General features: G+C 45.8%; 1 protein-coding gene across 3 annotated transcripts in view; it reads right to left on the reverse strand.

Annotated features, from left to right (window-relative positions):
• The window catches only part of NCAM1 (neural cell adhesion molecule 1), a 198,844-nt gene that overhangs the window by 39,237 nt on the left and 134,709 nt on the right, over positions 1 to 24,898 (reverse strand). For all 3 annotated transcript variants that reach the window (XM_058194467.1, XM_058194465.1, XM_058194466.1), the window contains exons 4-13: positions 24,336 to 24,479; positions 23,565 to 23,702; positions 21,242 to 21,359; positions 20,199 to 20,368; positions 19,503 to 19,645; positions 9,114 to 9,264; positions 7,789 to 7,973; positions 6,693 to 6,789; positions 5,591 to 5,761; positions 4,836 to 4,967 (exon numbers count right to left, since the gene is read on the reverse strand). In XM_058194467.1, coding sequence (XP_058050450.1) covers positions 4,836 to 4,967; positions 5,591 to 5,761; positions 6,693 to 6,789; positions 7,789 to 7,973; positions 9,114 to 9,264; positions 19,503 to 19,645; positions 20,199 to 20,368; positions 21,242 to 21,359; positions 23,565 to 23,702; positions 24,336 to 24,479 — 1,449 coding nt within the window. The remainder of the gene's footprint in view (positions 1 to 4,835; positions 4,968 to 5,590; positions 5,762 to 6,692; positions 6,790 to 7,788; positions 7,974 to 9,113; positions 9,265 to 19,502; positions 19,646 to 20,198; positions 20,369 to 21,241; positions 21,360 to 23,564; positions 23,703 to 24,335; positions 24,480 to 24,898) is intronic.

A 24,898-nucleotide genomic window follows, 5' to 3' on the forward strand; every position in this document is an offset into this window, starting at 1 on the left:
AGTACTGTTCTTGTGAAATTTCCCCCCTGCTTTCTACTTATAGAAGAGCTGTGGTCACGCAGTGGTCAGAGTGCAGTACTGCAGGCTACTTCTGCTGACTGCTGGTTGCCTCCAATTTGGCAGTTCAAATCTCACCAGGTTCAAGGTCGACTCAGCCTTCCATCCTTCCGAGGTCAGTAAAATGGGGACCCAGATTGTTGGGGGCAAGAGGCTGACTCTGGAAACCGCTTGGAGAGGGCTGCAAAAGCATGTGAAGCGGGATACAAGTCTAAGCGCTATTGCTATAGATATTTCTTGAAAAGATCTGCCTTCTTATATTTTCCCCATCTGTCCTTGTCTGAGCTATTTCTGCTATTGTTTTTCCCTGCATCTGTCTTGAACCATTTTTTGTCACAAAATAGGGCTTGGCAGAATCTAGCAACCTTGCCTGAGACAGTTTGGGGGATGTCACTATTGCATGCCTCTGCCATGGAGGAAGGAGAGGAGAGGAGAAGAGAGAGAGAAGAGAAAGAGAAGAGAAAGGGGAGGAAAGGAGAAGAAGAAAATGGAAGATAGGAAGGAGGAGGAGGAGAAGGGGAAAAGGAGGGAGGAGAGGAGAGGAGGGGAAAGGAGAGAAGAAAAGGAGGGAAGGGAAGGGAAAAGGGAAGGGAAGAGAAGAGAAGAGAAGAGAAGGGAAGGGAAGGGAAGGGAAGGGAAGGGAAGGGAAGGAGAAGGAAGGAAGGAGAAGGAAGGAAGGAAGGAAGGAAGGGAAGGAAGGAAGGGAAGAAAAGAGAAGAGAAGAGAGGAAGGAGGGAAGAGAAGGAAGGAAGGAAGGAAGGAAGGGAAGGAAGGAAGGGAAGGGAAGGGAAGGGAAGGGAAGGGAAGGGAAGGGAAGAAAAGAGAAGAGAAGAGAAGAGAGGAAGGAGGGAAGAGAAGGAAAAGGAAGGGAAGGGAAGGGAAGGGAAGGAAGGAAGGAAAAGAGAAGGAAGGAAGGAAGGAAGGAAGGGAAGAGAAGAGAAGAGAAGAGAAGAGAAGAGAAGAGAAGAGAAGGAGGGGAGGGGAGGGGAGGGAAGGGAAGAGAGGAAGGAGGGAAGGGAAAGGAAAGGAAGGGAAGGGAAGGGAAGGGAAGGGAAAAGAGAAGAGAAGAGAAGAGAAGAGAAGAGAAGAGAAGAGAAGAGAAGAGAAGAGAAGAGAAGAGAAGAGAAGAGAAGAGAAGAGAAGAGACACCTTCACTCTGACTGGGTCGCATGCAAATACAGGCAACATGCATGCTCTGGAGGGAGAGGAAAGAGAGAGCATCCACCCCTTGACCAGGTGTTAATGGGAAACATGACAGCTACTCTAGCGTCACTCTTGTTAGGACAACTGATTTACCGGCTACTTTCTTTCTATGGACAAGGAGAAAGAGAAGTGAAGCCAAAGTAAGTTCAGTTAGGAGAAATCACACGTGGATCTACAGGGGACGTGTTAGAGCCAGGGCATTTGGGGTGGGGGAAGGAACGTAGAAGCAGCACTTACGTGGTGGCGGAGGGTCTGTGGTTCCCCCATAGGCGGAAGATGGGTGTAAAGAAAAGACAGACCCCCAAAAGGGAAAAGAGGCAACAGAGATGAAAAAAAAGAGAGAAGATGATGGACGAAGGCTCTGAAAACAAGGCAACGCTCTGGGCCGCCCTTCTGCTGAGGACTAGCTCCTCAGGAGGTGGACCAGATTTTCAAGGAGAAATAAGGGTAAGGCGACAACCGCCCAATGGGCCACCTTTCAACTCGTTGCAAGCAAGAGTTGGGAGTTCAGGTTACACATCAGAGAACGGCCGCTAAGGAGTGGGAAGGGACCAGGAGTCATAAAGACGGAGGTTATTCCCGCATCAGTGGATTACGCAGGCAGCCCCGTTTCCTTTAGTCTGTCTTTTTTCTTTTTTTTTCTTTTGACAGGTAGGCATCCTTCCAAACCCAGCTATGTCGCCAAGATCTCGCATTTTCATTTGCTTAAGAATGCATCCTGCGAGACCTGGAGGCATTTCTAAAATAAAATAAAAAACCTGCTGCCGCAGACGGAAATGCAACATTGGTTGCCCCTTGCTTAATGAATTATTACCAGGGTTGAAGAGGGAGCGGAGATGGGGAAGGCGGAGACAATTTCCAACAGAAGGGAAGGAGGACAGTGGGTCAGCCAGTTGTGATTAAAGGGACACAACTCTACATAGATGTCTTTCTCCAAATTCAAAGGGTTTAGATTTGAGATGCTCAAGAGAGAAATCCAACTTGTCTTGAGTTCCCCAGAGCTTACAAATTATACAGGGCAGGGACCAGTGGTGAAATCCAATTTTTTTTTACTACCAGTTCTGTGGGCGTGGCTTGGTGGGCATGGTGTGGCTTGGTGGGCGTGGCAGGGGAAGGATACTGCAAAATCCCCATTCCCACCCCAATCCAGGGGGAAGGATATTGCAAAATCCCCATTCCCATCCCACACTGGGGCCAGCCGGGGGTGGTATTTGCCGGTTCTCCGAACTGCTCAAAATTTCTGCTACCGGTTCTCCAGAACCTGCCGGATTTCACCCCTGGCAGGGACTGTATCTAAACGGGACTGCCAGCTGCCCATCTTCCTCTAGAGAAGAAGACTAAGTTTAGAGCAGGCATGCCCAACCTTGGCAACTTTAAGACGTGTGGACTTCAACTCCCATGATTGGCTACAGGATTTGGGTTTGGCTAGTCTAGAGAAAAGAAGAACTAGGGGAGACATGATATTCCAGTATTCCAGTATTTAAGGGGCATGAATAAGTGCACCTGCGTGCCTACCGTCCCTGTCCTAATATTCCTTTTTACTTACTCTTTTCATGTATCCAAATTATATTTTATACTTTTACTTGTTATCTTATATATGATTGACAAATAAATAAAATAAAAATAAAATAAATAAATATTTGAGGGGCTGCCACAAAGAAGAAGAAGGGGTAAAATTATTCTCCAAAGCATCGGAGAGCAGGACAGAAAACAATGGTTGGAAACTAATCAAAGAGAGAAGCAACTTAGAACTAAGGAGAAACGTCCTAACACTGAGGACAATTAACCGGTGGAACAGCTTGCCACCAGAAGTTGTGGGTGCTCCATCACTGGAGGTTTTTAAGAAGAGACTGGGCAGTTTTTAAGAAGAGACTGGAGACAGTTATCTGAAATGGTATAGGTTCTCCTTCTTGAGCAGGAGGCTGGACTAGAAGACCTCCAAGGTCCCTTCCAGCTCACTCTATTCTCATTCCCCAGCCACGTTGGGGAATTCTGGGAATTGAAGTTCACAGATCTTAACAGGTACCAAGATTGGACACCCCTGGCTTAAAAAGCTGGAAGAAATACACACCAGCAGGGCCCTCAAGCTTACCGCCCCCCTCCCCCCTGCCTGCCGCTCTGCCAGAATTAAACAGTGTGTGTTTGTGTGTGTGTGTGTTGGGGGGGGGTCTTGCAGCATATAAAATGTGAATGGGAGCCAGCTCATTCACGCATGCTATTTGCAAACCAGACATTTTTATGTCATTCTGAACTGAACGGCACTCGATTCGTCCTCCGCCAGCCAGGGTTTTTAATGCATGCTTCTATATCGCTTGGTCAGCAGCCGTTTCCAGAAACAAATTGATGGAAAATTCAGGTTGGATAAAACAACGAAGATCTCGTACTTAAACCTGCCTGAATTTACTGCCCTAAAGCTTAGGTGGCTTTAAAAGCCAATTAAAGTGAGTCTCCAGAAGCTGCTAAATCTATCGATGGGCACAGGATGGGACAGGACTAAGCAGCCGTTGTTTTTCTCTCCATCCTCCCTCACCTGAAGCTGATCTTCCAAAGCTAGAGGACTACATTCTGAAGCAGATTATATGGATCTCTTGGGGAGATCCAGTAGAGCTGGGACAAGGAAGGAGATGGGCGAGCCCGGCTATGAAAAACACTCCAGACGAGGCCCTAAGTGGAAGTACGTTTTCAAAACTGCTTTACAGGTAGTTCTTGACTTACAATCATTCATTAAGTGACCATTCAAAACTATAACAACACTGAAAAAAGGGACCGATGAACATTTTTCACACTTAACAACTGTTGCAGCCATGGGATCAAAATTTGGATTTTGGCAACTGACTCATATTTATGACGGTTGCAGTGTCCCGGGGTCATATCACCCCTTTTTGTGACCTTTTGACCGACCAAACCCAGTGGGGAAGGCAGAGTCACTCAACAGCTGTGTTGCCAGCTTAACAAGTGGAGTGATTCACTTAACATCTGTGGCAAGAGGGGTTGTAAAAAGGGTCAACATTCACTTAGTAACTGTCTCGCTTAGTGGTAGAAATTTTGAGTTCAATTGTGGTCATAAGTCAAGAACTATCTGTAGCCTTCGAGCCCATCTTTCAAGAGAATAAAGCTTGGAGGTCAAATTGGTGATTTTTTAAAAAAACTTTTCTAAATTCTTATCCCAGCCACTTCTGCCCAGAAATGGTGTTTTGTCTTCTCCAACCCAGCTCCCATCTCCACCTGAACTAATTAACCAGAAGATATTAGGACCAGCATTTTAAAAAAACCAACCAACCAACAGAACTAATGGTAGTGCTGTAATAGTAATGCATTCCTAGCTGCTGGTAGTATGCTCTCCACAATCCTCACAGCTCAGCAAAAGGATTTCAACAACAACAACAACAACATCAACAACAACAAAAGATTCTTGGAAGAGGAAACAGAAAAGAAGGTTCCAACTAAGGGGCATGGAAGGGATCTGGACAGAGTCCGGAGGAGGACCAGGTGAGAGGTGAAGGATGGGCAGTTGGCCTGAGAAAGGGCTGAGGTTGCTAAGCAAGAGAAGAGGGGAGGAGCAGGGCTTTACTTACGAACTGGCTGGGTCTTGAAGTCGGAGGGGGAGCTGATCTCCCCGGTGCCTTTGCCGTTGATGGCCGTCAGTCGGATGGCGTACGTGGTTTCTGGCTTCAAGCCAATGACCGTGAAGATGCCTTCGGTGTTGGCTGTGCCAGGAGAGATGACAGACAAGGGAAGGATCAGAACCATCTCTAGGTATAAGTCGGTAGAGATTCTCCATCATCCAGGTCATGGTTGTCCCAAAGGTGCTTTTTCAGGAGACAACTGGACTTTCGGGTTTTTTTTTTCTTTTGGAGGCGTTTCACTTCTCATCCAAGAAGCTTCTTCAGCTCTGACAGGATAGTGGGGAGCGGAAGGATTTATATTCCTTGCAGACAGCTGGTCATTTGCATCCTTTTTAGAGAGTCGTTGAAAACTACTTGGAGGTTTATCTGTGTCCTCAGGGTCACCTGAGTGGTGCTCCTGGTTCCTGTAGTCTGCAATTTTTCCCTCTTTGGAAATCCATTCCTACTCCCACCCCATTCCGAGGGTGTTCGTCCCAAATTGTATCACTAAAAGTCTACAGCAGACTCCAGGAACCATTTGCACTACTCAAGTGACCCTGAGGACACAGATTTCTGTTTTTTACTCTATATAAGTTTTTATCCTTTTAAGATTGTAAGCCCCCCTGCCCCTCTCAGAGTTACCTTGAGATAAGATGGATGGTTTACACACACACACACAAACAAACAAACAAATAATAAATGTAGCACAGAGTTTGCCACCTCACCTTCCTTGGCATCGTAGATTCTGGTGTGCCAGTCTTCCTCTCCCATGGCTCTCCACTCCGCCTTGTACCAGAGAATGGGGACACCCCCGGTGGCCTCCGGTTCATCAAATCTGATCTGAGCTGTGCTGGAGTAGGGCTCCACTTTCTCAATGGAAGGCGCAGAGGGCGTATCTGCAGAGGAAGGGAAGCGGAAAAGGAGGTCAGGCATACACCAGGCCCAGGATGGCGCAGCTATGGCAGGCGTGCCAGTGGTGGCACACAGAGCCCTCTCTGTGAGCGTGCATGCCATCGCCAGCTGCTCTTATGGTTTCCAACTGGTCTTTGCAGGAGCTGGAGCACCAGAAAATGGCCTGAAAACAGCCCCCAAAACAGCCAAAACCGGCATGCGCATGCTAGCGAGCTGGTATTTGGGTTTCCAGTGCGCCGAGGCACATGAAGCCAAGCCAGCTGGCATGCATGTGCATGCTGGAGACCCAAAGAACAGCTGGCCAGCATGCACATGTTTCCAGTAGTTCCAAGGTTCGCCATCACTGCACTAGGCTGAGATTTTTATCCCAGCAGTAGCCAGTTGCTAAGGGAGCCTGGGAGAACAGAATATGTTGGGATGCTGGCTGGGGAATTCCGGGAGTTGAAGTCCACAAGTCTTAAAGTTGCCAAGTGTCAACCCTGAAGCGGACCTGGCTGAGGGCATCTTTGCGGCTCCAGGGTTGCCACAAGACAGGGAGCTGGGGAAATAGCTAGCTGGGAGTTGTAGTCAAAACAAAAAGTGTTTTCCTGTGGGAACCAAGGTCATTTCAACCGGTGGCTGGGAAGAGGATGAGTAGAGTAACCAAAGCAACCAGCCAGCACTTCTATTGGACGATGTGACTGATGACTTGGGGGAAATGGGAACTTTCACTTTTTAATTAGGGGAAAACCATGGGAATGTTCAGAGTCTGTTTTCACCAGTTGTGCCAATATGATGTATCCAATAAATTATTCTGGGAGGAATCTACCTGCCTCCAAGTTCTGCTTCCAATGGGTGCATTACTTGGAACGTTGACACCAAGTCTGGAAACCTCTGATTTATTCCAAAGAAAGAGAAAAACCAGTCGAAACAAACCTGCTTGCACAAGGATGAACTCGGAGGATTCCTGGCCAATCCGGTTGGCTGCTGTGCAGTTGTAATTCCCAAAATCATTTTCTGAATATGGCGTCACCTGAAAAAAAAAGGAGATTGACCAGGTGAGTTGGAGAAGAAGGCTTCTTAGGAAAGAAAAACCAAGGAAGCTTTTTGGATTTGGTCAATCAGAAAAGAAGGCCATTTAAGGACTGTCCGAGTCCACATGAGGCACAGAAAATAGGTAGGCAATGGGCAGCCTGGCCATTCTCAGGCTACCGGAACTGGTCAGCGAAGATGATTAGGAGCGGAGTCGGAAGAGAAGGAAGGAAGATACATTTTTGCACGTGTCAAATTTATATAATTTGTGGAAAGAGATGGAGAGGCACCTATTAACTTAAATAACTAATCAAAACCAATGTCTATGGAGATTCTTGGCCATCCAGGTCATGGTTCTTCAGAGCTGAAGAAGCTTCTTGGATAAGAAGGGAAACATCTTCAAAGGAAAACCAGAAAGTTCAGTTGCCTCTTGAAAAAGCACCTTTGGGATAATCAAAACCAAGCAATTCCTAACAATGATGACAATTAACCAGTGGAACATCTGGCCTCCAGAAGTTGTGGGTGCTTCATCGCTGGAGGCTTTTAAGAAGAGACTGGACAGCCACTTGTCTGAAATAGTATAGGATCTTCTGCTTGAGCAGGGGGCTGGACTAGAAGATCTCCAAGGTCCCTTCCAGGTCTGTTTTGATTCAATTAATGGAGGAGGAAGGAACTAACTATCAGCCTGGAAGGAGGGAGATCAAACATAACACTTACAAAGACTTGACATCAGCAAACTGGGATATTAAGGGACCAAAGCTACTCCTGAGCAGTTTCACGGCCCTCAGGTGTCACTCTTCTAACATGCAGTAACTGTCCAAAGCAACATGTGCTAAGTGGCAGTTGGGACAAATGTCCTAAATCGATGGGGTTGCAATGCCATCTTTGGCTTGTTTCCGTGACTTCAGTGCTGTTCCTCTGTCCTTCATAGCCATCCTTTGCACATCTTCCTGTGTGCACACAGATGCAGGCCGCCCCTCCCCCGCTTCCCAGCTCTCACCTCCAGGTAACTGGCGGCTGGTGTGTTGTAGATCCGGATGTTGCTGTAGTTGGAGCTGGGTAGCAGCTGCCCATCCCGGAACCATGAGATGACAGCGCTGGGGTAAGCAAAGACTTCGCAGGTGATGTTTGCTGGGTTACCTTCCCAGGTATAAACCGCAACAGGGCCCTGCAGCTTTGGAGCATCTGGAACCAAGGAGGAGCAATGTGGAAGTCAGTCTCCAGGAGAAGACATCAAGAAGAACATCTCCCCCCAGCCCACATCTTCTTATCCCTTCTTTCCACCCAACCTGTTTGCAGAATTCTGCCATGGCAACTAGTGGTTCTCTAAATCAGGGGTCTTCAACCTTGGCAACTTTTAAGTGGACTTCAACTTGTGGACCTCAACTCCCGAAGTTCCTTAGGCAGCTGGGAGTTGAAGTCCACCATTTTTAAAAGTTGCCAAGGTTGGAGACCCCTGCTCTATATGATACTCCAAGCAGATCCAGCCTATAAGGCCAAAGCAAAGGATCTTGGGAATGCTACCCACAAATACACCATGCTGTATTTCTTGCAAGATCCCGGGCAGTTCATTGATTTGGGGCAAGGGACCTCGAACTGCAGATCGTTCAAACTCTTGACTACGTCTATAGGCAAATGCAGTCAATTCTTTGCCCAGGTTCAGACATCCTCTAGTTGATTGTTGAGAAATCAAGGGAAGCTCTGGTAACGTCCAAGAAGAATGAAGCTTCAACGGGACATATAAACACAGCTACAGGTCCCTTTACTCAACATCACATTCCTAAGAGTGGCCACCTAGAAGTAAACATACTCCAGCTCATCAGCTGACTTCACAAGCAAAAATCTTCTCTCTTTTTTGCTCCATTATTATAATTTGAAGTGGACTTTAGTAGTACTTCTGTTAGTATCATGTAGAAGTACACTACAACCAGAAGTACACTACAACCAGAAGTACACTGTCTCTGCTCGTGAAAGCTCCATGAGCTTCAACCCAATGGATAATTATAAACTTCATCAACATAAAGATTGCTAACAAGCTTGAGTTTATCAGAGTTAGTTTGGCTTGTTTGCCTTTGATTCTTGTCCCTTGGCCATAAGGCCAGTCAATATCAATGGATTATGTGTGCTCTATTTTCTAGTTCCTTTCGTTCTCTCTCCCCTTTTTGCCCCTCCCCAAGTCTCAAGGGCATTCCATCACTTGAAAGTCCATCTCCAGCTCAGAATGACCCTTTCCTGTTCTGGTTCTTGCTCTCTATTGTGCCACCCATGAGTTGCAAGAGAAGGGAGAAAAGCAGGAGTGGGTGAGGGTGGAATGACTCAACTTACACTGAACTTCTAGGTACATGACTTGGGAATCCTGCCCAATGGTGTTGCTGGCTATGCAGGTGTACTCCCCGGCATCGGTGTACTGAATGTCCTTCAGGGTCAGGGAAGAGACGCGAGCGTGGCTGCGGACTTCAATGCGTCCATCTAGGGTCTAGCAGGAAAGAGAGGAAAAGTCTCAGAAAGGGGCTACGGGGTGAATTCTGGAAGAGAGGCAATGCTGGTTATGGAAAAAAAATCAACAACCCTTCGGCAGGTCAATTCCACCCTGCAGACTAAGCCAGGGGTCTCCAACCTTGGCAACTTTTAAGACTTGTGGACTTGAACTCCCAGAATTCTGGGAGTTCAAAGCTGGTTGAGGAATTCTGGGAGTTGAAGTCCACAAGTCTTAAAAGTCCACAAGTCTTAACGTTGCCAAGGTTGGAGACCCCTGGACTAAGCTGCTTGCCTCCCATGAGGTCCTGGCAGTTTCATAAGCCAGTTTCAGAAAACCCAGTCTCGGCTGCAATGGATTGGCAACCAGTCCAGACTAAGCCGCCAGATGGACCTGATTGGTCACCTTCCTGCTTCTTGTCCCTTCTATCTTTTCAAGCCAGACAAACCTGGTTGGCCGGCTTTTCTACGGTCCAGCCAGTCAATGCTCTCCTTTTTCTTTTGAGGTGTTGTTCCCTCTTCTCTGGACACTGTGCCTTTCCTTTGCTTTTCTTTCCTATGATTTATTTGCCACGCAGATGCCTTCAAACCAGTGGTGAAATCCATTTTTTTTTTACAACCGGTTCTGTGACCGTGGCTTGGTGGGTGTGGCAGGGAAAGGATACTGCAAAATCTCCATTCCCACCCCACTCCAGGGGAAGGATACTGCAAATTCTCCATTCCCACCCCACTCCAGGGGAAGGATACTGCAAAATCTCCAGTCCTATCCCACTCTGGGGCCAGCCAGAGGTGGTATTTGCTGATTCTCCGAACTACTCAAAATTTCCGCTACCGGTTCTCTAGAACCTGTCAAACCTGCTGGATTTCACCCCTGCTTCAAACTCCGTTCCCTCATCCCCTTTGCTGCTAACACCGAACCTTTCCGTTTTCCCTCCTCATCTTTCCTTGGGGTACCATTGTGAAATAGGATTGTTAAATTCCTACACTTCTCAGAAGGTCTGTGGAAATGCTGAAGCAAGGATAGTCCAGCTTCCTTGAAGCAAAAGTTGCAACGAGCCTGGGTTTAAGATTAGAGATGAAGGAAGGGAAGGTTTGCAATACTGTGGGCAGGAATGGAGAAGGAACCTGGCACAAACTGCAGGGAGATGTAAGGACTGAATGGAACATGAGCTTCGAGTGGTGCGGATAGGTCCCTGATATCACTGGATCAATGACACCTGTCCCTCTCCTATGACAGACCAGGTTTTAAATGGCTTTCCTGGACTTCAGAGCCCTTCCTTCCCAATCTGCCAGTTTCATGACATTTTTTTCCCCCTCTTTGGGTGGAATTATAGGCTGGCTAAAAAGGAGGCACAGTGGCTCAGTGACTAAGACAACTGTCGACCTTTCGACCGAAAAGGTTGGCAATTCAGTGGTTCGAATCCCTAGTGCCATGTAACGGGGTGAGCTCCCGTTCCTTGTCCCAGCTTCTGCCAACCTAGCAGTTTGAAAGCACGTAAAAAATGCAAGTAGAAAAATAGGGACCACCTTTGATGGGAAGGCAACAGCGTTCCGTGCGCCTTTGGCATTGAGTCATGCTGGCCACATGACCACGGAGACGTCTTTGGACAGCGCAGGCTCTTTGGCTTTGAAACGGAGATGAGCACCGCCCCCTAGTGTCAGGAACGACTAGCACGTATGTGCGAGGGGAACTTTTACCTTTACCTTACAAAGGGGAAGCCTCCTCTTTTCCCCTTCACAGTTAATGTGAAGAACCAGGGTGCGCCAGAACAAAACCTGCACACTGATCCTTCCCAAATCCACTGGAAAAGAGATGACTAACCCAAAAGAGGTTTGATCTCCCTGAATCAGCATTTCACCCCCACCCCTCTTTCTTGTGCATGAAGAGGCTTGTTCCAACCCCAAAGGGAACACACATACACACCCACATGCGCGCACAGAGTTGAAAGGCCCGGTTTGATCAGGTGTTAACAGATGCAGGCAGAGATGCCAAAAAAGGCCTGGCAGCCATTCCCAACCACAACCTCATGCAAATCCATCAAGGTGGGGGGGTCCTGTTGCAAACTCCTGTGGATGCAGCCCATGACCTTGGGAGGGGCAATTTAAGGACTGTGTCCTTGGAATGACAATTCCTGAACCATCAATTTCAGAATCCTCAAAATTAGGGACCGGCCATCCTGGAAACCTAAGGTTTTCAATCCCCTCTAGACAGAAATTGCCTCAAGGGAGCAGAACCATCCCCACGTTGTCAGTTGCGCGCTGAACAGACAGGATCCCTTCTGTGGGCAGAGGAAGAATCTCACGGATCGGCCCACCTCCGTCCGCCACATAAAGACCACATATCTCGCTCACATCCGTCTTCTTGCAATTCAGGATTTGGTCACTCTCTGCCCAAACCCAGATTTAGAGGGCCTTATGACAAAAACTCCTTCTGCTTTCGATTCTTGTTCCCCTGCCTGAAGTGGAAGTTTGGAGTCCCCCAAAGCCATGGCTACCCTCCCCCAAATCCAAATTCAACAAGCCACTGACACACGCGATTCATTCTTTTGCGTTACATTAAGGAACATGTGGTGGCCCATTAAATATGCACAAGAAATCCAAGCCAGAAGCCAGAAACTCTGTTCTAGAGCAAAGTTCTCCAAACTTGGCAACTTTAAGGCTTGCGGACTTCAATTCTCAGCATCTCCTAGCCAGGCAGCCTCCGGGCTATATTATTTTAACAACCCAAAATTGAAATAAAATCCATCCAAAGGGCCATTAACTCTCAGTCCTGCCTGATGCTTTTCCCAAATACAATAGAGAGGTGGGAAAAACCATGGAAAAGGGGCATTTTCTTCCTAAAAATAAGGAGCTCCTGCTGGTTGGGAATTCTGGGAGTTGGAAGTCCACAAGTCTTAAATTCAGCAGGTTTGCAAACTTCTGATCTAGAGGGCCCTTTTCTGAAACAGGGGCGATTGGGAGAGAGGAGAACCATTGCTTCGCTTCTGAGCCGGAACGTGACGCAGACATGAAAAGAGAACAGAGTTTGTCTAATTGGAAAGAAATGAGCAAACACATGAAATGGTGGCTAGAGAGGAATAATCACTTTGGTCCCAGGGAATGCCAGCGCTTTACATATTTTCAGAAGTCTGCTTCGGACGTTTGTGCCTCAGCAGCTCCAAACTTTGTGAATTGAATGTTGCACATTGTCCTGGAAAAGCTGTGGGACCCTTTGAAACCCACCAACGTCCCAAAGAGCAAGTGAGAAATAGCCATTTTAAGTAGGATGCTTGCTCACTCCAACATCCACTAGGATAGAACGCAGCTTCGAGTTACCCGATTGATAGATAGACAGATAGATATATTTTTCCCCGGCTGAATTTATACCTTCAGCATCGGTGAAGTTACGTTGTTAACACTAGCTTTAGTTTGCTTCTGTTACTTCTACAATCAATGGGTTATTTTGCAACAGCTAAATATTTACAAACGATAGATATGTAAAGCTAGATAAAATGAACTATTGGTCCGGTAAGCTAATACCTCTTGTTTCTCGGGCCTGGTCCATGAAGCCTGGAAAGAATAGATAAATAAAACACACACGCACGCACACAGAAACACACACACACAGACACACAAAGAATAATAAATTTCTTACATATGTTATGCTGTCCTTCCCTCCCTCCGGCCCACCCCTTCACCCCCGTATCCATTACCACCGTTTATGCGTTCCCCTTCATTCCGTGTACATGCACAATCTAAATAGCTGGGGCTGGAAGTGCAAGGAAGGTGACCCACAAATGGAAGAAAAGCTACCTCCATTCCCGAAGATCTATCGGTTCTTTTCAGAGACCCAACTCATCAAACGCCGCAAAGCTACTGGAGGGAAACGGATGCTGGGAAGAGTCATATTTTTGCAAGCATTCAGGTTGCGTATCGGTCAACCTGTTGCTTTCTCCACTTGATCTGCTGCAGCGAAGGGGTCCACAGTCAGCAAGCATGACACAAAACCAAACAACCCAAGAGACAAATGAGATGCTGGAAGGGGGAGGGGGGCCAACACGGCACGGCTACCCCAAGGCTTCCCCAGTGAACAATGACTGTCTCGCATGCCACATCCACAACACCAGCTCCTCTAGCAAACAAACAAAAACTGTGTCTTAATTTTGATTTAGAGCAGGGGTGTCCAATCTTGGCGATGTTAAAACTTGTGGACTTCAACTCCCAGAATTCTTCAGCCAGCCATGCTGGCTGGGGAATTATGGGTGTTGAAGTCCACCAGTCTTAACATGGTTGTGCTTACACACCCCTGGTTTAGAGGCTGCTGAGAAGGGTGGGAAACCCAATCTCTTCACCAGAGTCAAATCCAGTTCATACCTCAGGTAGCAACTACTCCAGATATTCACACAGGAATTTAAATTCAGTTAGATGTGGACAGATATCTCATTGTTACAGTTCAATGCCATCATCTGAGGAAAAGTCCTCCAGGCTGCATTATTTTAACAACACAAAATTGAAATAAAATCCATCCAAATTTCCATTAGCACTCAGTCTGATGCTTTTTCCAAATATAATAGAGGGGTTAAAAAAAAAACATGGAAAAGGAGCATTTTCTTCCTGAAAATAAGTGTCAGCTACGAACCAAAGAGTTCTAGGCTTCAGAAAAAACATTTCTCTACTTTCGTAATATTGAGCCTATTTTTCATAAGAAACAGGAATAGGAGGCACTTTCTAACATAGAAAAACAGAATTTACAAGCCTACTATTTATTTTTAAATGATATTTATGTGGATAACTCTCACAGAAGAATCGGGGCAGTTCTGAGGGGGAAAAGTGAGCTGTATTTTTGAAGATCATGTTTTAAAAAGGTATGTAATTTTTCTCCATTTTTCCGGATGGAGGCAATCCTCCAGTCAGATGAAAGTTCAAAATAAAAAGTGCCATAAATTTATGTATCGCTTTACAAATAACCATGGCAAATTTGAGTGGTAAAATGTAAATAAACGATGCAGTTGGGTAGCAGAATCTTCCCCAAAGGATTTCTGGAAAGGGCAATCATGCTTACTTCTAAGACTGATATTTTCCCCAGATTTATAGGCCCTTTTTATAACGTGACACCTGACTGACAGAGATAACATTTTTTGCTAGTTTTATTTAAAAAAAAAAAAGAATAATCATACAACATCTACCATTTTTTATCTATACTGGTGGCCACAAAATTCAACAAAGAATTGCTACCCCAAGCAGTTGCAATCAAAGCTCTCGCACTCTAGATCAGGGACTTTAAGACTTGTGAACTTCAACTCCCGGAATTCCCTAGCCAGCCAGCTACGCTATTGTATGCTGGCTGGGGAATTCTGGGAGTTGAAGTCCACAAGTCTTCAAGTTGCCAAGGTTGGAACATCCCTGATCTAGAAGATGTGTTCACCCACCTCTGTTCAATTCCTGAACCATTCATTTTAGATCCTCAAAATTAGGAACGGCCATCCTGGGAGCCTAAGATTTTCAATTCCATCTGGACAGAATTGCTAGAAGGAGGATTATAATAATAATAATTAGAGTTGGAAGGGACCTTGGAGGCCTTCTAGTCTAACTCCCTGCACAGGCAGGAAACCCTACACCATTTCAGACAAATGGTTATCCAACGTTTTCTTAAAAATTTCCAGTGTTGGAACATTCACAAGTGAATTCACAAATATCACATTTCAGCAGAAACAAGCAAAACACAAAATTGTCTGACTTGTTTCTGCTGAAATGTGATATTTACCTTCAGCTGATGCAGTGGTCTGATGGTTAGAAGGAAAGTGGGGGAATTACAGCTAAAGGTTTCATGAAAACCATCTACCACCTGCAATCAGATGAAGAGATATTCTCAACCCAAGGCTTGTGCTAAGCCCAGAGTGGTCAGAGAAGAAGATTAACCTCAAGCCAAGATTGGGGGAAAACCTGTTGCTGGTGTTAAACAGCTTCAACTGGTGATTCCATCTGCAGGGCACTGTAGCTAAGAAAGTTCCGGGTTCAAGTCCCTGTTTAAGCACTAAGTTCATCGGGTGACTCTGGGCCAGTCGTACATTTTTTTCTATCTATTTTACAGGGTCCTTGAGCGGCTCAGACTGCTAAGACATTCTGTTATTAACAGCAGCTGCTTGCAATTACTGCAGGTTCAAGCCCTACCAGGCCCAAGGTTGACTCAGCCTTCCATCATTATAAGGTAGGTAAAATGAGGACCCAGATTGTTGGGGGCAATAAGTTGACTTTGTATATAATATACAAATGGATGAAGACTATTGCTTGACATAGTGTAAGCCGCCCTGAGTCTTCGGAGAAGGGCGGGATATAAATGCAAATAAAAAAAAATTAGCATTGCAAGGATAAAATTAAGGGAGAGTCCCTCCCTTCCCATGAATGTGTTTCAAGAAAAAAGATGGCAATGTAACAATAAAACAACATAAAATCACTGAAAAGCAAAGGCGATTATTTTGCATAGCGTGATAAACCAAATGTATGCCTCTTCTATCATTCAGATGGATCTAAAACATCTGGGAGACGCTAAATCGAGAAAGGCTGTAATAAATGGATCCCTTCTTCCTTCTTTTCTTTCTAAACAGCCATTGATAATAACGGTTGGTGTTTGTTTTGAGCATTGATGATCCCAAAGGATCCTTCACTATCAGTCCACTGCGCTGCACTTGGAAGGCAGGGTTGCGTTAACAAGAATGCCACAGCGCAGGCAACTGAGAAAAGAAAGTTGGCAACCAAACCAGGATAAAATGCAGAGGCCACACTGCTGAAAACAAAATAACAGCTGCAGCTCTGAGCAGCATGCATCAAACAAGACTTCCAGCCCACGGGCTCCACATAAGAAATTAATCCTTAAAAAAAAAGAAGAAGAACTTTCGCAGTTCTTTGGTATCAATTCTCCAACCATAGAAGTGAATGTTTCAAAAATAGTTAGCAGTTTGACAGCCATTCCTTCAAGAGTCCTCTACAAAAAGGTAGTAATTTCAAAGGGACAAAATGTCAAGGTGAACTTACCTGGTCCTTTGTACTATTCTGCGAAGGAAACTCATCACCCCCTTCCCAATGTCATTAGTGCTGGAAGACTATGGAACTGCCTTCCCGTAAACCAGGTCTAGCTAGGTCAGGTGTATGCCAACCTTCCTTGAACTGATGCTGGATTATTGTAACTAAACACCTGTCCGGCAAGAAGGCCAGGTGAGGCCGAAACTCTGCACTCTGACAATGGGGCTGTCTGGATCAGTGGTCACCAACGGGTGGGCCGTGGACCAATGGTGGTCTGTGAGAAAATTTTGGTGGTCCGCAGAAAAAATATTTGCATTTTTAATACTGCACTAAATCAGAGGTCCTCAAGCTACAGCCCCTGGGCGGAATACGTGCAATGGATGTTTGTGTTGCTGCAGAGAGTCTCCCCTTTCGAGGTCTGTTGGGCAGAGGGAGGGCAGAAATTCCAACTTGGGGTCTGTTTCGGCCTCCTGGTACAGGGCTTTGGGCAAAGGCTGGAGGGAAGGGCTGCTGGTAGTGAAGAACCGGAGGGCCTTGTTCCAGTGGGACTGGATCCTGGCCTGGAGCTGCCTGACCATCTCAGCCTGCTAAGCCTCCAGGCGCCGGCACCTGGCCTTGCACTCCCACAGGTCTTCCCTATGCTCTTCTCAGTCAGATCCAATTTGAACTGAGCTGTTTTGGCAACTTTTTCTTGTGGTGGCTGCTTAGCTCCAACAACTGCGTCCTGTTGGGACCCTAAGGAGCCCGGACGGGCAGGTGAGGAGTTGGCCACACCCACACAGTCACATGACCACCTAGCCACGTCCACTCAGCCGGTCATTAGGCAGTTCATATTAGTGGTCTGCGGGATTTAAAATTATGTATTTAGTGGTCCCTGAGGTCCGAAAGGTTGGTGATCCCTGGTCTGGATGAGCAGATCTGAAACATTTCCAATCTTAGCTGGAATCAAAAGGATTTCTACAACTGATTTATGTCCTATGGATTTCTCCTCGTGAATCCTAAAAACTAGACCCAAGAATGAGCCTTGCCAAAAATTGTCTCCAGCAGCAGTCCATTAACAAGTCGTACTGTCCTCGAAAATCTTTCATCTCGTGTGCCATGATTAACCCTGCATGGCAGTGGTCCCCAACCTTTTTGGCTCCAGGGACCAGTTTCCTGGAAGACATGGAGGAGGGAAGGTGAGGGAGGGATGGTTTTGGGCACAATCTAGATTCCTTGCATGCGCAGTTTATAGTAGGGTTTCACATGGCTTGGTTCCTAGCAGGCTACGGCCACGGAGGGGTTGGGGGACCCTTGCTGTATGGTACAAACAGATGCATTTTGTGTACCAAAGCCCACCTTTTGGTATATAACAAGGCAATATCTTGACCTGTAGGAAGCCCTCAAGAAAAGGGAGGCAATTCTTAGTATGATGCTGCGAGAACTCTTTGAGTTCAGATCTCAATTCCTTCCCTTTTTAATAGGAGCATTAGTACAGCTCTGTTTTCATCTTGTAGCTACGGGACTTCAGATCTCAGGTTCTGCAAACATCTGCCTTTCCCACCGGATCCCGAAGGCAGGAGACAAAGCCCCGATCCCATTGGTGGCCTTGGTTTTTTTCTTTTTCTTTCCAAACTGCTAATTATTTTTGCCGGTAAGGACAGAAACAACTTCCAGAAGTGAGCAATGACAGGTAACAAGCAAACACAGAGACAGCCATGGCTTTTGTGCCTGAAATTATGTGCAGCGCGCGTACGAATGCAGGCGGATCAAGAGAAAAGGGGAAAAGAACCATCCACAAGCTAATGGTGTTCCAGGAAAACTTTTTTCAGGTTCTCCTTTACCCCCTCGCACCCTCTCTCTTCCTCAAGGCAACTTATAAATTTGGCAAGAGCTGCTGGAATGGCAGTGCACACTGAAACCAGAGCACCCAAGACTGGAATCGAGTTGATTCCCTGTTGTGGTCCTCCAGCAGCCTGCGGAGCTGGCAACGGAGTCAGATGGCGATGAGGCTGAGGTGGGGCCAGGGCCATCGGGAAGTGAGGTGCGGACTCCAGAGCCTCCAGAGGCTGACAGTAGTGAGGCAGAGGAACAGGAGGAGCCTGTTCCTAATGCACACATGAGAAGAGCTGCCAGAAGGCAAGAGCAGCTCAAGCAAAGAAGACTCGGGAATAGGACCAAGAGATGACTGGCCCCTCCCATAAGGCTTAAAATAGACCAGCAATGGTGTTTGGGCTTTGCTGGAAAACAACGTTGATAGCTTTGTCATCTGCTTCGTCTATGTCTTGCATTTATTTTGTGACTTTTGAACGTTTGCCAAGAAAGGGCTTTGGCAGTTTGCCTAATTGGACCAAGGTTTGCGATAAGATTGAGGAATTTGTGTTGGGACGAATTTTTTTTAATTTAGTTGAACTACTCTGGGAATGAAGTAATTCTCAGCTGTTCAAATAAAGTTTTTTTTTTTTCACGGACTGAGTTTCCTACTACCTACTTGGGCCTGAGTCACAACATTCCCATCATCCCTTTGCCTGTCGCAAGGCTCTTCCTGGTCATGGCTGGATGGCTCAACTTCAACCAACTCTTCAGAGACATTGAGGGCAGAGTGTTTCCTAGTATGATTTGATTGCTTATTGTACCCTATGAATGTATTTTATTCTCCTTATGTACACTGAGAGCCTATGCACCAAAGACAAATTCCTTGTGTGTCCAATCACACTTGGCCAATAAAAAATTCTATTCTATTCACAAAGAGGGTAGAGATGATCTTCTCGGACTTAACAGTTTTCCTGTGACTTTCGTGACTTCCTACATGAGGGACATCTTTTGTAAACTCCTCCTTGACGAATGCTGACTTTCCCAAACTAACGCCTCCTCCTGATTGATAAATTTCCAATTGCTTTAAAAAAAAAAACATTTTGCGATCACGTCTGCAAGACATCAAGCTGATGAAGGTTTCATAGCTCCGAGTTTTGATTTGGCCAGGACTTCCGGCCAGATTTCCACGTTGAGGAGTGGGCTTTCTCTGCTGGTCCAATTCCACTGCTTCCTTCAGCAGTGGAGAACTAGGTGTTTTGAGAAGTTCAAGAGCTATTTTTGATATTGCCCAAACGCAAATTACAATTATCTATACCTGACCTACAAAGCTTTGGTTTCAGCATGCACGGCTGCAGAGCTAGGAGAATCCAAAGCCTATCTCCCCCCTCCGTCTTTGGTTTCTATTACCTGGGGGCGTAAACAGGTGGGTCCAGGAGAAAGCCATACCTTCTCTTCACTGCTGATGTTTCGGGAAGAAGTCCTCCAAGTGATGGAGGGGATGGGATCTCCAGAGGCCTCGCAGGTCAAAATGATCTGGTCTTCCAGCTCCATTGCAGTTTTGTTCTCCACAAAGGTGATTTGGGGTTTTGCTAAAGGAAGGGTTAAAAAGAAAAAAGAAAAAAGAGACACATCCCAGTTGACTTGACAGTTGGAGATCACAGATCCCCTTCAACTGGTAGATCATTGGCAAGAAGGAGGTCCCTGATTGCTAAGGGGGCTACTATAAGAAATGCCACATGATCTAAAACTACATGAGGCAATTTGCATAGGATGACATTGCATATGATGACATTCTGCATATTTGAATGGGTCAAAATTAATCGGGGGATAAAAACTAAACAAACGAAGAAAGTTTTTGTCATCTTCCCCCCACCCCCAGAAAACAGCAATAAAGCTATGCAGCCTGAGAAAATTCACTAGGAACACTCCTTAGCCTTTCAGAATTTGCTTTACAACATAAGGACTAGAAACTTAAAAACAAACAAACACCAAAGTGGACATATGTAATGGAACCTGCTTGAAATATTCAGATATTAATCCTATCCTTGACTTGCTAGTAGGTAACCCAAATCCAGCTCCCGAGACTCTGATTTTGAAGGAAACAAAAAAGAAAAGGCCCAAAGAGCTGTGAGGAGAACTTACCGAAGACTTTGAGGTGGACGGTGGCGTCGTGCTCTCCTGCTTTGTTCTCGGCAATGCACACGTACTCGGCCTCATCGTTCTTCTCCACCCTGTGGATGGTCAGCTCAGAACCATCATAACTGAAGCCGTACTTTTCCTCATCCTCCCCTCGTTCTATTAGTTCTCCATCCCTGTGGGAGAGAAAGCCCACGGGCAGAAATGGACGTTACCTGAGACACCGATTGGTTTCTGGACGTAATTCAGAGCCTGCCTGATGCCTTGTGACTCTGGAAGGCTTACGGTTACGATGTAGCTTCTGTAAGCAAAACAGCCAGTTCCTCGCGGTTTTTTCCCCCCCATGGAAGTTAATTATGGCTAAGGCATTAATTAGCCGGGCTGCTTTGCTATAGTGTTGTAAACTGACTGGAGTCACTCGATAGTGAGATGGGTGTCATATACATTTAATAAATAAATATGCTTTGAGGTCACTAGTGCTAAGACCCACTAGAGCCATGGGAAGAGGGAGCCAGTTTGATCCAGTGGTGAAGGCAACAGTTTAGAAACTAGGAGACAGTAAGTTCTAGGCATGACTCCTGCTGGGTTTGGGCCAATCACCAGGAGATAGTGAGTTCTAGTCCCGCCTTAGGAATGGAAGTCAACTGGATGACTTTGGGCCAATCACCAGGAGACGGTGAGTTCTAGTCCTGCCTTATACATGGAAGCTGGCTGGGTGACTTTGGGCTAATCACCAGGAGATAGTGAGTTCTAGTCCGGCTTCATCCACAAAAGCTAGCTGGGTGACTTTGGGGACAATCACCAGGAGATGATGAGCTCTAGTTCTGCCTTAGGCATGAAAGCCAGCTGGATGACTTTAGCCAGTCTCCCCCTCTCTCTCAGCCCAACTCACCTCATAGTGTTGTTGTGGTGGAGAAAATAGGAGGAGGAAGAAGATGTGTTGGATGTGTTTGCTACCTTGAGTTATTTATAAAAATAATAATGATGGGATACCAATGAATAAATGAGCAACATCCTCCCCCTTCCTCCACCTCACAGACCCCTCTTACTTGGCCCAGCTGATGATGGGCTCTGGGAAGCCATCAGCGTCGCACACCAGCTTGACTGACTGGCTGAGGTTGGCAGTGGCGTTGACCGTTCCCTGCCGAGAGCGAACGGTGGGAGGCACTGAAAGGAAAGAGGGACGTGGAGTCAGGCCTGCAGGCCCCTTCAGTGGCGAAAGAGGAGCAGGCGAGACCCCTGTGAAGTGGACCCGTTTGTGGGCCTCTCTTCTAGGCACGATTACTAGAAGGCAACCCGATTCCAACAGGCTGATTAGAGTTCGAGAGCAACTGCTCTTCGTCCCTCTAAGCTCCCTCTTCTTTTTTAAAATGTTGAACTTTTTATTCATTCATCAAAATATAAAACACAAAGGAAAATGGAAATAATGGGAAAGTAAGGGAGGAAAAAAGGAAAAAGTGTAGTTTTTTTTTTTTTAAAAAAAAGCATTGATGTCTGACTTGTTTTAGCACAGTAGCATAGAATAGGAGAATAACATACTGTCAATTCTAAGTATGACATACTGTATTTTTTGGAGTATAAGAGCACAGGAGTATAAGATGCAGCTTAGTTTTCGGGGAGGAAAATAAGAAAAAAGCCGATTGGCAGGTGGATCGACCTCCCGGAATACCCCCAATCAGCTGTTCCCAGAGGTGAATTTTAGCAACAGGTTCCTTGGTTGTGAGCTCAGTGCCTTGCTTTTTTTTGCTTTTTTTTCTGCCTCTGAAACTCTGTTTCAGAAAAAACTTTTTTCTGCCTTTGAAAGCCTCCAAAACAGAACTTCAGGAAAAAAAGCCTCTGAGGCTCTGCTTGGAGGATTTTTTTTCTGTTTGGGGGCTTCTTTTCTGATGCTTTTTTCAGCCTCTGAAACCTCCGTTTGAGAAGCTGGGTGGGGGTACATTCGAACTATAAGACGCATCCAGATTTTCACCCTCTTTTTTGGGGGTAAAAGGTGCGTCTTATACTCTGAAAAATACGGTATTCACTTAGAGTATGTCAACATCCTGTCAACTGTCAATACTAATTAGGGCATCCTTAGGAACCCTGACACATACAGCCTCAACGTTTTACTTTTATATAGTAACTAGCCCTTTCTACTATAAAAAAAACTATCATCAGCAAAACCCAAAGTTTCATTTTCCCCCCCCACCTCAAGCACAAAGTCCAGAAGTGGTTTCCAAGTTGAAACAAAGCTAGCTCTATTTTTTCCCTTAATTAAAGCTAAAAGTGCGCTCCATCTTCTGACTAGGCTGTCTTTCTACAGCACTTGTTGCACGAATCCGGAAACATGTCCAAAGAGCCATCTGTTACTTTGAGGGTTGTTAGCATCATACTGGTTATATTGCTGCATTTCACTGCTTAAAGACATAACTGATGCGGAGCACAAGAGGAGGAAATGAAAGGTCTAGAGTTCAGCTTTCCTTTCCCTGAAAAGGAGGCCCACTTTAATTGCTCAGGTTTATGAGATCGGCTGTCAGAGTCCTAAAACTACCCATTCACACGTTTATGACTTCACTCGTGGCTAGAGAGCATCAATCCAAGCCTGCATTTGGAGGAGGCAGCACTGAAGAAGTTGAGTAACTGATATGTCTAAATGTTCCAGGTGGGGTTTATCAACTCACAGAAGCAAAAGGCATCGGCACAAAACTTGTGCTTTTTTGTCAGGGTGCCCAGGGACTTGAGGAACATGAACCTGTTTGAGATCCAACCAGAGCCAAGGAGCAAGTGGCTGAGGACAATCTCTTGTAACTGCCCTGGAAATCATTACCATGGGATGACAGCTTCTAGCTTGTCCATAACTCAGAAAGGTTAAAATAAAGATAAATGGCCTCTCTTTTGATTCTTTCTTTGTAGCCTATGACTATCATTAAGTGTTGTAAGTGTTGTACCTTGATGAATGTATCTTTTCTATTATGTACACTGAGAGCTTATGCACCAAGTCAAATTCCTTGTGTGTCCAATCACGCTTGGCCAATAAAGAATTCTATTCTATTCTATTCTATTCTATTCTATTCTATTCTATTCTATTCTATTCTATTCTATTCTATTCTATTCTATTCTATTCTATTCTTTCATTTCAAGGCTGCATTCAAATTCTAATCAGTGAACAGAAAGAAACTACTTGTCAGCTAGGAATTCTCCTTCTTTCCCAAATGGATGTTCTCCAGATGGATCATGACAAGTGAAGAGAGATGGGCTGGCCACTTCCACATCACTGTGGAAGTGGTGGCCTCGGACTTTTGGGGAATACAAGACCCTGGAGACCTGAAAGGGATGGACAATACTAGGTGCAGCGCCCAAAGCTGACGTGCCTTCTCAACGTAAGATGCTCACCATTCACGATGATCCGGATATCCCTGAAGTCCACCTCTCCCCGGGCCAAGATCCTCCCCTCGCAGCGATACATGCCCTCGTCGCTTTTCTTTATCCCTCTGATCTGGAGGTAGTTATTGCTCAACACCACAAACCTCACTGGAAAGAATGGAGGAGAGAAGTTGATAGATACACATTTGGCCCTCAGGAGCTCCTAGATCTCCATCTCGGGCAAGCTTCGTAATGTATCGTGCAACACTCCTTTCGTTACAAAGAGCTTCTTGGAAAGAGCCACATCCGATCAAACCGAACCATAGTTACTGAACTCAGCCTACAGTTTGCATCCCAGAAACTTGATTGCAGAAAATATGAGTTCAGCAACTCAGTGGTCAATGCCTGGAATGCACTACCTGACTGGTTTCTTCCCCAAACCCCCAAAAGTGTAAGTTTAAACTGTCTACTGTTGACCTCATCCCATTCCTAAGAGGTCTGTAAGGGGCGTGTATAAGCGCACCTGGGTGCCTACCGCCCCTGTCCTAATATTCCTTTTTTACTTACTCTTTTCATGTATCCAAATTATGTTTATACTTTTACCTGTTATCTTATATGAGATTGACAAAATAAATAAATAAAATGTTTACAATTGACTTATCAGTAGCTATATCTGGCAGCTTCAGGCCAGCACTCCAGGTGTCACTCATTCTGGTGCTTTGCTCTCGTGGAGGGCTTCCTGCACACCGCAAAACACACACATACACACAGGCACACACACACAAAGATGCACATGCTTACCATCTTTCTTCAGGACCACATCTCTGCCCATGTGCTTCCACATAATCGTTGGAGGCAGCGAGGAGACAATATCACAGATAATAACTGCATCTTCTCCTTCTTTGAACTCCTGTGGGCTGGGAGCATGTTGGAAGGTCAGCTTCTCTGGAAAGTAGATGTAGGGAAAGGGAAGAGTAAATCCCGAGCCGGTCAGAGTTCATGCAGCAGACATGTTAAGCGGATGAGGAGAAGGTCTCCATTTTTCAGTTGAATAAGAGGCCAGGGACCTTGAAAATCAGCTCCTGGAGCAAGTAGCTAACCACTAGGCAGCTAATGGATGCACGAGAGCTTTTCACTTCACTCTATCCTGGAAGTTCTGCCCTGTCAAATACCTACATGAAGCTACAAGAAGTACACAAAACTCATTCACCTTAATACAAACGTGGATTAATTGAAAATGCACCTCTCAGGAGTGAAGGTTGGACTTCGTTATCTCAATCACATACCAATTTCGGAAAGGACTTTGCTGGGAGGGGGAAGAATGGACAGACCCATCACAAAAGTTGCATCTCTTCTTAGGACAT

This window comes from Ahaetulla prasina, chromosome 9, assembly GCF_028640845.1.
Source record: "Ahaetulla prasina isolate Xishuangbanna chromosome 9, ASM2864084v1, whole genome shotgun sequence".
NCBI classification, from domain to species: domain Eukaryota; kingdom Metazoa; phylum Chordata; class Lepidosauria; order Squamata; family Colubridae; genus Ahaetulla; species Ahaetulla prasina.